Source organism: Balaenoptera acutorostrata, chromosome 17 (genome assembly GCF_949987535.1).
Source record: "Balaenoptera acutorostrata chromosome 17, mBalAcu1.1, whole genome shotgun sequence".
NCBI lineage: Eukaryota > Metazoa > Chordata > Mammalia > Artiodactyla > Balaenopteridae > Balaenoptera > Balaenoptera acutorostrata.
The window spans coordinates 41,926,595-41,938,204 of record NC_080080.1 but is presented as its reverse complement, the minus strand read 5'-3'; the positions used below and the strand labels follow the sequence as shown (position 1 = coordinate 41,938,204).

Sequence of the window (11,610 nt, the reverse complement as noted above, 5' to 3'; positions counted from 1 at the left end):
TTGTGGACCTCAGCTAAAATGATGTCAGTGGGGATGCCCCGGACCTACCAAGTTACCATCATGGGATATTTTTGACAAATGAAGAAAATCTGTGTGATAGTGAAAGACTGAATGAAGGTGGACAAAAGTTATCTTTTGTTACTGCTTGGCTTAGCACATTCTTTCCAGAAGTAAGCTATTTTTCAGAGATCAGTAGATACTTTACTTCTTCCCTAAACAATTATGCTGCCTGTTGGAAACCCCTGCAGGAGTAAAAATGTTACTTTCCGAACTTTGTATCTGATTCGCTAGATTATGAAAAGAGTAGAGAATTTTACTGAAGGCTATTGTAAAGATTATTTAATCTCATGGAGAATACAGTTGAGTTTTGTATTTTCTCCCATGGTTTTCCAGTTCTAGAAAGTATAAGCAAAGTTTCAGGTTTTAGTAGTCAATTGAATTAATTTCTTTTGTTTTGACTAATTAACTTTTATTACCTTCACACTGAATAGAATTAAGTGGTCATACACATATATTGGTTATGAGAGTAAGCAAAATTGCTCTTACTATGAAGAGTGCCATGGCTGGCTTTTGTGGGTATTTATTATACCACAGACACATAATAGCAGCTATTTCTAGATTTATGGCTAAAAGATTGACATGCTTCAAAATTAAGATAAACTGCTACAGACTGAAGTTATTTTATTTTATTTAAAAATTTTATTTACTTCTTTAAAAGATTTTTTTGATGTGGACCATTTTTAAAGTCTTTATTGAATTTGTTACAATATTGCTTCTGTTTTATGTTTTGGTTTTTCGTCTGTGAGCCATGTGGGATCTTAGCTCCCCGACCAGGGATCGAACCCATACACCCTGCATTGGAAGTCTTAACCACCAGATGGCCAGGGAAGTCCCTGAAGTTATTTCATCTTCTAGTGGCTTCTAGGGAATCATTCAAGATTGGAGCAGACCTAGTATCATCAGAAGCACAAAGATTCTGTGAAATTATTTTGTCTCAAGGCATTTGCCTTCATTTCTGAAGTGCTTGGAATTTATGAACTGGATCAATAAAGTAGGATTACATAGGAACCTGAATTATCTAATTCAGTATATCATATTATTCTTCAGTAGTTTGAGCTTTAAGGTAGTTACAATGCATACTTTCAAAATCTTTTGTATATAACCTAATTTCATGTCACTCTTACATAAAAGCTTATATTTTCTACTGCCTTTAAGAGTCCTTCCTTGCCTTCTTATTTATTTTTGCCTGTTCTCAGTTATTTTAGTAATAGCCGCTAACCATGAGAGTCTAGATTCTTTTAGATATGGCTTTGTCACAAGACAAAAACCAATGGATGGCTTTTAAAAAAAATTGTTCTCAAATGTAATCTGTGTCTATCTTTACCTATGGTGATTTTATTGCTGTTGCTGATTTCATGGGAGGTTTTCATTTGATTTTTGGTTATTTATGATTCATCCTACATAATTATGTAATTTACTTATATAATTAAGCAAATCCTTGGTAATAATTGGTTGAATGAATGAAATCTCTTAATGGTTTCTGTTTCTGTCTTTTAAAATATATATATATATTTTTATATATAAAATGGCATATGTCATCTTTATAAATGTTATTTTTAATTTTTGGATGTATGTTTCCTCTATCCTCAGCAAAATTCTTTCTATAAAACTACTCCAACTTAATTTTTCCATACTTCATTTGGGGTAGAGGGGGCTGTAAAGTTGGAAAGGGCAAGGATTTACAAAAAGGGAAGAATTCTGATGCTAAAGCAAGATACAGGACATGGGTTCTGCTATCAAATCTGCATTCTTGTAAAGTAAAAGTACCGGAGTTAGGCCCATTTTGATAAATGAGATTAATAGAATGAGGATTGAATTTACGAAGGCAAAAGGACTACTATAAAAATATTTGGTGATGAGGATGTCATTCTGGTCATGGAAGTAAATCTGTGTCTATATTTTAGTTGATGGGCCTCTTATTCTGAAATGGGCTGTTAGGTATCCTTATATAAGTCCTTTAACTTTTTCATTTGCTCTTTGCATTAACCTTTACTGTCAACGGCTTTGCATTTTCAGTAGTGCTAGTTTTTGTTTCTCCTTGAAGTACTGCCTTTATTCATTATCTCCTTGGGCCTCTCACTGCTTTTTACTTGCTGCACTGCTGAGAGAATTAGGTTGATATTACAAATATATCTCATACTATTTAAAGTTCACCAAGTTATATAGAGAATTTGGGCTTATTGTAGAATACCTTGAAAATAGTTGGTGCTCAAATATTTGATATCTAGTCACACTTGTGGTGTGATGGAAACTGTACTATTATCAAGATCTGAAGTGTTTGGTGGCGTTGCAGTACGATGTTCTTTTTCTATCCACGTGCTCAATCTAACTTCCCTCCTAGTAGGGATTTTTATGGTATTTAGACATGTTAAGTAAGAATTGATGACTTGGGATTAGCAGTTACATATATGGCTTGTATCAGCGTTAACTTGTTTCCTATGGTCTAAATGTCCTGTAATTCAGTTGGTAGATCTATTCAGTTGAAATACTAACCATCCATAGTGACAGTTTGTCCATCTTTTGATCCTGTTTGTTTTAACTTGCATTTTAGTATGCAACCGAGGATGGACTTGTACACACAAATGACCAGGCCAGGACTCTATCCAAAGAATGGGTTTGTATTTAAGGGCCCCAGCAGTTAGACCATCCTCAGAAAAGAAGGTAAGGCTCTATGATGTGAAAGTTAAATTATAAAGGGCCAAACAAATAGAGGTCAAAAATCTCAAAGTGTTTTTTAGAAGTCAGGTGGCAGATGCCATCTTCCCTTTATGTGATGTAAGAATGTCAGAAATCCTAGAAGGAATGGAGACTGGAATTAAGGTTGTCATCTAAGTAGATAGTATCTAAGCAACATATATGGAAATACTTTTCCATTTGGAAATTTATTCATATCATGTGGAATACAGGTTGGGTATGCTTTCTTTCTTTCTTTTGTTTTTTTTTTTAATTGAGGTAAAAACCACATAACATAAAATAAATCATTTTAAAGTATACAATTAAGTGATTTTTATCAACTCTGAAAGAAAATCCTATACCCGTTAAGCAGTAGCTCCCGATTTCCCCTCCCCATAGACCCAGGCAACCAATCTGCTTCATTTCACGTTTTTGATGTTTATCCACATTGTAGTGTGTATCAGTACTTCATTCCTTTTTGTGACCGAATAATATTCCATTGTATGGCTATACCACATTTTGTTTCTTTCATTTATCTGTTGATGGGCATATGGGCTATTTCTACCTTCTGGATATTGTAAATAGTGCTGATATGAACAATTATGCACTAATATTTGAGTATTTTAAATTATTTTGGGTATATATCTAGGAGTAGAATCACTGAGTCATATGATAATTCTATCGAGTTGGTTACACTTTTTTGTCCTAGTTTCTTTTTTTTTAAATGTTGTGGTAAAATAATACATAATGCCATTTTAATCATTTTTAAGTATATGGTTCAGTGGCATTAAGTACATTCACATTGTTATGCAAACATTACCACCATCAACTTTTTCACCTTCTCATACTGAAACTCTAAATACATTAAACAATCTCCTTTCCCTCTTTCCCCAGCACCCTGGGAACCGTTATTCTCTTTTCTGTTTCTATGCATTTGGCTATTCTAGGTACCTTATAAATGGTATAACACAATATTTGTCCTTTCATGACTGGCTTATTTCACTTAGCATAATGGTTTTAAGCTTCATCTGGGTATACTTATAAATATGCTCCATTCCAAAATGACTGTGAGGTTTTTGTTGCATGTCTTTCTTCTCTTTTAAACTAAATCTAGAAGAAAGGGATCCTGATAGTTCTCCCCCCCCCCGCCCCCCATTAATCTATAAACTTCCCTTAAAGGATACTGACATTGCCTATGAGTCTCCTCAAAAGAGATAGAGTTATAAGGACATGGTCCGGAATTGGTGTGGCTTATTTCTTCATTTTTTATTATTGGGTTTGCTGAAGTTGGTTTGCTGGCATGTCATTTTCAAATTTTGTAACCATTTTCCTGGCCAAGGACCATGTGGGCTTCAACCACATGGATTCTGAATTAGAAAAGAGGTTGCCAGTGCAATGTCATCTTTGAGAAATGACAGTTATAGACTTAGCCTCTCATTCTGAAGTTGTAAAAACCCCCATCCTGGGTTGGAAGTGTTGATTCTCTGCCATTTTCAGTGAGGTTTCAAGATATCTTGGTACTATCAAAAAGCATGCCCAGATACGAGGTAGTATGAATGGGGTATTTTCTAGTCTAGTTCACAGTGATGAGAGCACATTATTCTAACCTGCTGGTGTTATTTTTGGTTCATACTTTGTCTTTTCAAATGTTCTTTATTCAACCCCTTGATGCTGTCTGTGAACTTGACAAGCATATTGTCCATATTGTAAAATGAGTATTTTGAATAAGAAATGACTAGAATTGGGGAATTCCCTGGCATTCCAGTGGTTAGAGCTCAGCGCTTTCACTGCCGGGACCTGGGTTTGATCCCTGGTCAGGGAACTAAGATCCTGCATGCCTTGCGGTGTAGCCAAAACAAAGCAAACGAACAAAAAAATCTGACTAGAAGTGGAACCTTTTGAAATTACATTAGAAATGTCCTAAATTGACTATGACCATTACTCAATACCTCTATTTCTATCTTATGTATTGTATATTTGGGATCATGATAGGATAACATATCAGCTGCTTTGTTAAAATCCAGACTTTTGCATTTTCTTATAACATCAGATTAATCTGCCTTTATATTGAGGATTTTTAAAAATTCACATCGAGTACTATGTGAAATACTGAACATAAGTTATCTCATTTAGTTAACAACCCTGGGAAGTAAGGATCATAAACGTATTGTGTGCTTATTATAAAGAATTTGGAACATATAGACAGGTACAAGGAAATCACTAATAATCCCACCATCCAGAAATAACCACAGTGAATAGTTCCTTTCAGCTCCTTTTTTTGTATGCCCTCAAGGAACTTTAGACCTGTTTTTTCCCCTTAACCTTATATTGTGACTGTATATTTATATATTTTTTCTCCTCATCCATATGAATATCAAATTCATCATCACCAGTCATCTTTGACACCAATAGAGTGGCTTACGCTCTGAGAGCACTTTTATATCTGCAGTCTCCTTTGAGTTTTACCACAGCCCTGTGAGGTATCAGGACAGGTACCCTGACCCCATTTGACAGATGAGATGAAATCCAGAGAGATTAGACAACTTTCACAGAGTCATACAGCTAGTGACCAAGCTGATAAAAAGACCGATAACTTCTAGCTTCAGTCTTGGTGCTCTTTTCCTTTGGGCAAATAAGAGCACAGCAGAGTAATTGCTTGCATTGAACTGAACAGTGACCGAAAATATATGTCTACATCCTAATCCCTGGAACCTGTGACTTTTGCCTTACGTGGCAAAAGATATAAATTAAGGATCTTGAGAGGAGGAGTTTATTTTGGATTACCTGTGTGGGCCCTAAGTGCAATTACAAGAAAGAGGCAGAAAGAGATCAGGTAGACACATATAAGAGAGGAGGTGGAAGTGTAACTACAGAGAAAGAGATTGGAATGATGTGGACACAAGCCAAGGAACACCTGCAGCCACCAGAAGCTGGAAGAAGCCAAGAGTAGATTATTTCCTACAGCCTCTGGAGGGTGTGCAGCCCGGCTGACACCTTGATTTCTGACTTCTGGGCTCCAGAATTGTAAGAATAAATTTATGCTGTTTTAAGCAACCAAACTGTGGTAATTTGTTATAGCAGCCACAGGAAACTAATACAGTGCTCTAAAAATTTATTGAAAGAACAGTGTCACTGCTGGTTATAGAATCAGATAAGGGTAGCCAAAGCCCATGGTGAGGTCTGGTAAAAAGTCACACTGGGGCTTCCCTGGTGGTGCAGTGGTTAAGAATCCACCTGCCAATGCAGGGGACACGGGTTTGAGCCCTGGTCCGGGAAGATCCCACATGCCGTGGAGCCTGTGCGCCACAACTACTGAAGCCCGTGCACCTAGAGCCCGTGCTCTGCAACAAGAGAAGCCACCGCAATGAGAAGCCCACACACCGCAACGAAGAGTAGCCCCCGCTCACCACAACTAGAGAAAGCCCACGCGCAGCAACAAAGACCCAACACAGCCAAAAATAAATAAATAAATAAAATAAAAACGTCACACTATCTGTCTTCTCATGTAGCCTTGTCCTCTCACACCAGCCAATATTTGTTGACTGCCCCAAGAATTACTGTAGATATGCCTCTTTTTTTGATCATAAAAGACCCCCAAGGACAGCTCACAGTCTATTAAAGATGCCCAAGTTTCCCTCCAGAGAAGGAGATTGTGATGGCTGGCTGGAAAGAATGCCTCCTCAGACGGCCAGGGTTCTGGTACCCCCCACTTTCACTGTGAGTTCCAAGTCTCATACTCCTAGGATCTCAAAGGGGCAGGGTCAGCTCATAAATTTAAATCTGTCAACAAGTGCTTCTTAACTATATTTACAACTATATTTTGCATACATATGGAGATGATAATTCTTTAGAGGTGACATTTCCCTTCTCTGTAAAAATTGGGAAAAAATCTCTTCTACATATGTAACATTTTTGGGGGGTGAGAATTAGGTGGATTAATGAGTATTACGTTATACAAACTAAAGTTCTTTACGTATACAAATAACTATTTTGTTGCTATGATCACAATAATCATTACATGGGCAATGTTTTTGACTACTATCTACATTTCAGACATTATTCAGATTTCACCAGTATTTCCATTAATGTCCTTTTTCTATTCCAGGATCCAGTCTAGGATTTCACATTTAGTTGGCCTGTCTCCTTAGTGTCCTCTGGTCTGTGTTAGTTTCTCAGTCTTTGCTTATTTTCTAGACCTTGACAGTTCCGAGTTATGCTGCTTTTGAAGTCTTATGGGCTGTCCTTTAGTTTGAATTTGTTTAATGTTTTTCTTGTGATTAGGCTGCGGTAATGGGTGTTAGGAAAGAATACATAGAGGTGAAGAGCCCCTCTCATGAGATCTTGTGATACATAATATCTGTTGTACTATACCCACATGACCTCCCTGGTGGTATTAATTTGATCATTTGGTAAATGGCTTCATCCATTCAGGCTGTCCTAACGCAATTCGATTTCTCACAGTTCTGAAAGCTAGGAAGTCAAGATAAAGTGTTTATAGTTTTCTTTGCTTTTTTTGTGAAAACTTTTGTCTGTATACTAGGTATTTTTGGAGATTCTTGCAATATATTAAGCCTGGTATTCTCACAATAGCTAAATTTTATGCAAAAAACAAAACAAAACAAAAAATCTCCATGTAACTCTCATTTGAAGAGTGTTTTTTATACTTGGTCTCTTAAGTGTATAGTTTAGATTACTTTGTGGATTGAAAAATCTTTTTTTTTTTTTGGATCAATATTTTAGTTTTTGGCCAAAAAATTCAAGGTATCTTTTGTTTGTTTTTGTTTGCTTGATTTTAGAGATTTCAGTTTTGTTTTTTAAATATTTATTTATTTATTTATTTATTTATTTATTTATTTTTCTGCACCTGGGTCTTGGGCACCCAGGGTCTTCGTTGCGGCATGTGGGATCTTTAGTTGCGACATGCAAACTCTTAGTTGCGGCATGTGGGATCTAGTTCCCTAATCAGGGATTGAACCTGGTCTCCCTGCATTGGGAGCATGGAGTCTTAGCCCCTGGACCACCAGAGAAGTCCCTCAAGGTATCTTTTGGATAAAAAAAGCAGCTTTCAAAATTAGACAAAACTTCTGTCTTCCTCCTCCAACTAGTATTATAAAAATGGGCAAGAACAACAGATAAATGCTGATTCTATTGATTTAAATGACCAACAGGCTTTCTTTGATTAAAGAATCTTGAGTTATGGGTTTTATTTTATCTTTAATATAAGGAAGAAGAAACTGTTCTTCTGTCCTAACAAAAAAATCTCACCTATGAATTATACTTTTCAGAAAAGAGGTGTCAGAATTACTGGGAGGAAATAAAATATTACAACTAATCAGAATTGCAAGCTTTTTTTTTAAGGGGTTTAGGTTCATTCCATAGGGCATAACAACAGTTGGTGAAATCCAGATATCTTAAAAGAATTCTTTGTACATAGTACTTTTAATGACAGTTTAGTGCAAAATACAACATTGTATGTTTTAACACAGACCTTACTAGAAAGGAAAGACTGATTTGTGGATACTTGCAGTTGTAGCTTCAAAATTGTCTTTGCATAATAGTGTTTGCTTTTCTGCAGCTAAAGGGGAATAGGAAACATTTTCTCCTTATTTGTCTGAGATTTTCTATTTTTTGCTGGCAGCTAGGAATGTGCTCATTGCTAAATGCTAAAATTCCATTGGATACCACTGGGATTAAAAGGCAGGTCTGAGAAGGTTAAACTTTTAATTTCTTCTGAACTCTTCCACATTTTGACAAAATATGAAGGTATAATTTTCAGCATCTACAATGGTTTCCTACTAGAATACTAATAGTATGGGCTGAGAATGAGGAAGGTGGAATTCATTGACTCTGATAACAGACAGGTCCAGAGTTGACTGACTTGGCTGGATCCAAGGGCTCACTCTCAGCCAAACTCTCTTCGTGACGTACCCTCAGCAACTCCTGCCTTCCCACCCTTCCATTGCAAGTCCGGAGGAAGCCAGGAATTCAGTGTCACTGGCCCCACTTTAAGTCCATCTCTGAAACCACTGTGGCCAAGGACATGCAGGGCTCTTATTGGCTATATCTGGGTCACTTGTTGGGCTCAGCAGTAAAGTTGCCTCTTTATGGCCTTGAGATTGGGTGACGGGCAGTCATTTAAGGAAAATCTGTTGCTTTTGCCAAAAGGAGGACAAAATAGTTATTGGGCAATAATGTTGTTGGGTCATTGATAGAGATTTTCTTGTCTATACCAGGGAGGAGGTTTCAATGCATAATGTTTAAAGCTAAATGTTAACTATGGTCACTTTATAAACCACATTTTAAAAACGAATTCTAACAAATAAATGTTTCTCTGTTCTTAAAGTACCTGAATCTAAATCTGTACCAATTTTGGAATCTGTTCTAAAAGCAAATCTAGTCTTAACCACAGTTACAAACTGGCCATATGAATAAGGCTGAACTCTGAACAGCTATCTTTATTTCTATCTTCATTTCTGTTTCTCATTTACATGTCAGAGTATACACATGCCTAGTTACAGTTTTCATTTTAAAGATTTCATGTGGTGTATAAGTAAAGTAGCACAGTGGAACCAATTTACATTCAAATTCTAGATCTTCCAATTATTGGCTTAATTGCTCTGTGCCTCAGTTTCCCCATCTGTAAAGTGGGGATAACATGGTAATATAATAGGGTGGTTGTAAGGATGAAATAATCCACATAAAGGTGGCTTTTATCGATTAGTCACTGACATGTAGAGCTCATGATTGCTACAGTGTCAGTGTCATTCCGCAGTGCTTCTTTTTTTTCTGGCCGCCCCACACGGCATGTGGGAACTTAGTGCCCAGACCAGGGATCGAACTTGCGCCCCCTGCATTGGAAGTGAGGAATCCTAACGACTGGACTGCCAGGGAAGTCCCCTTTCAGTGCTTCTTACTGATACAAATATTCTTGTTTGAAAATTTTTTTAATTTCTTATACTAGAATTTAATTTAAAATTTTTGTCTTAATGGTTTAATTTATTTTTAAAATGGTATTAAACCTCTAGTATCAGTAAAATGTTCTGATAACTCGGGGACCCAGAATAAGGAATGAGGAGAATAGTCTCTTCACAAAAGAGTTAAGTGGGGAGGTGAAAACACACACATTATCCCATGCATGATAATACAAAGGGTAGGGTATTGTGGAAATGCCAATTATCACATAAACTTCACTTGTCAGCTCTGTATTCCCTGAGAATTTGCTGTGTAAATCCCAATTACGTCTGTGTAAAATAAATATTTGGACTACCTAAAGGCTTTTTCAGACCGTTTAGAATTCAGAATCTCTTTTTTTATGGCTACTAAGAATTGTAAAATTTAGAGACTATAATTTTTCCTTTTGTTCATTTTTTTCAGTGTTTGAAAGATGTATGGTGATCCTGAAACCTTCAGACATAAGACAACTTCTAGCAACTTCAGGAGAAGTTTGTCTACACTCAGGCTGCAGTATTTTCAGCAAACATGATTGGACAGTGGGCCTGTGCCCTATCTTTTGGTGGAGTGAAAAATTTGAGCCAGTGAAGCCAAATTCTTATTGCAAGCAGCATGCTTGGCTCCTTGCTGATTGCAAATAGGCATTTAAAATGCGAATTTGAAATCGGGTGTCTCCATTACTACCAGCTAACGTGGCATCATAGGTGTTTCCTAAGTTTTAAGTCTTGGGGGAAAAAAAAACCACTCCACTAGTGTCTACTATCTCCATCAGGAACCCTGTTATGGAAACTTCATTTTTGTGTGTTCCAACTCTTTTCTCCCCATCTCCTGCATAATCACGTGCTCTTCCCAAGTAACTCAAGAATAAGGTCCTGGAATACTTAAGTCACAAACTTACAAAAAGAAATAAAACTAATATTTTCCCAGTCTCTTGGCCATCACAATGTCTTACAGTTAAAAGCCACCAAAACTATTTTTAAAACACCTTAGAAGAAGTGAGAAGAAATGGCACACGCACCACAAAACATACATAGTTAAAATGTTGGATTTTTTTCTCAGTAGGTATCAGTTGTAAATAAGAATGAACTAGGGGCCAAAATGTAAAACCAAAAATGAAGCAGCTACGTGTAGTTAGTAATTTCTAGTTTGAATTGTAATTGAATATTATGGCTTCGTATGTATTATTTTATATTGTACCATTCCCATTATTGATGGTTTGGACTTATTCCATAGTTTTTAATATCACAAAAATGAGATATTTGAACAGTGTATTCTAGAAAGCAATATACTAACTAAAGTGAATGCTTGTATATATTAAGATAGCCTTAAAACTTTTTCTCTAATGCCTTAACTGTCAAATAATTAAAACTTTTAAAAGCATAGGGTTATAGTCAGCATGCTAGACTGAGAGGTAAACACTGATGTGGTGAGAACAGGTACTGACGCTGTCAGTGTTTAGCACTATGTGTTTAGCTGTGTTTATGCTCCAAAAGTGCAATATTAGACACTAGCTAGATAGTACTGCTGCCTCGTGTAACTCCAAAGAGGAAACAGGATTTGATTAATTGAGTGCACATGTTTCTTTAATTTACTCATATTGTCCTTAGCTTGGATGCAATGCCATGCAGATTTATGTGGCTGCTATTTTTATTTACTTTGCATTACTTTAACACCTTGAATGGAGAGCCAAACATTCCCTCTTCACTGACCAGCAATGGCCCTTTAACTGCAGTAGGAGAAATAAAAATAAGAAAAAACCATTTTGTGTGAAAATTGGTGATAACTGGCACTTAAGATCAGAAAAATAGTTCTTTATACTTGGCTACCTTAAGATGCTGTCTGCCCAAAGCTCTGAAAGACTTTAAGATAGGCAGTAATACTACAATACTACTGAGTTTTTGTAGAATTGTTACATTTGATAATAAA

At 36.4% G+C, this 11,610-nt stretch overlaps 1 protein-coding gene across 7 annotated transcripts in view; it reads left to right on the top strand.

Moving 5' to 3' along the window:
• The window catches only part of ESRP1 (epithelial splicing regulatory protein 1), a 61,594-nt gene extending 49,984 nt beyond the window's left edge, over positions 1 to 11,610 (top strand). For 5 of the 7 annotated variants that reach the window (XM_057532474.1, XM_057532473.1, XM_057532468.1 and 2 more), the window contains 2 exons: positions 2,612 to 2,721; positions 10,108 to 11,610. In XM_057532474.1, the coding sequence (XP_057388457.1) occupies positions 2,612 to 2,686 (75 nt within the window). In that variant the 3' untranslated portion in view covers positions 2,687 to 2,721; positions 10,108 to 11,610. The remainder of the gene's footprint in view (positions 1 to 2,611; positions 2,722 to 10,107) is intronic. The other 2 variants (XM_057532472.1, XM_057532470.1) reach the window with 1 other exon arrangement.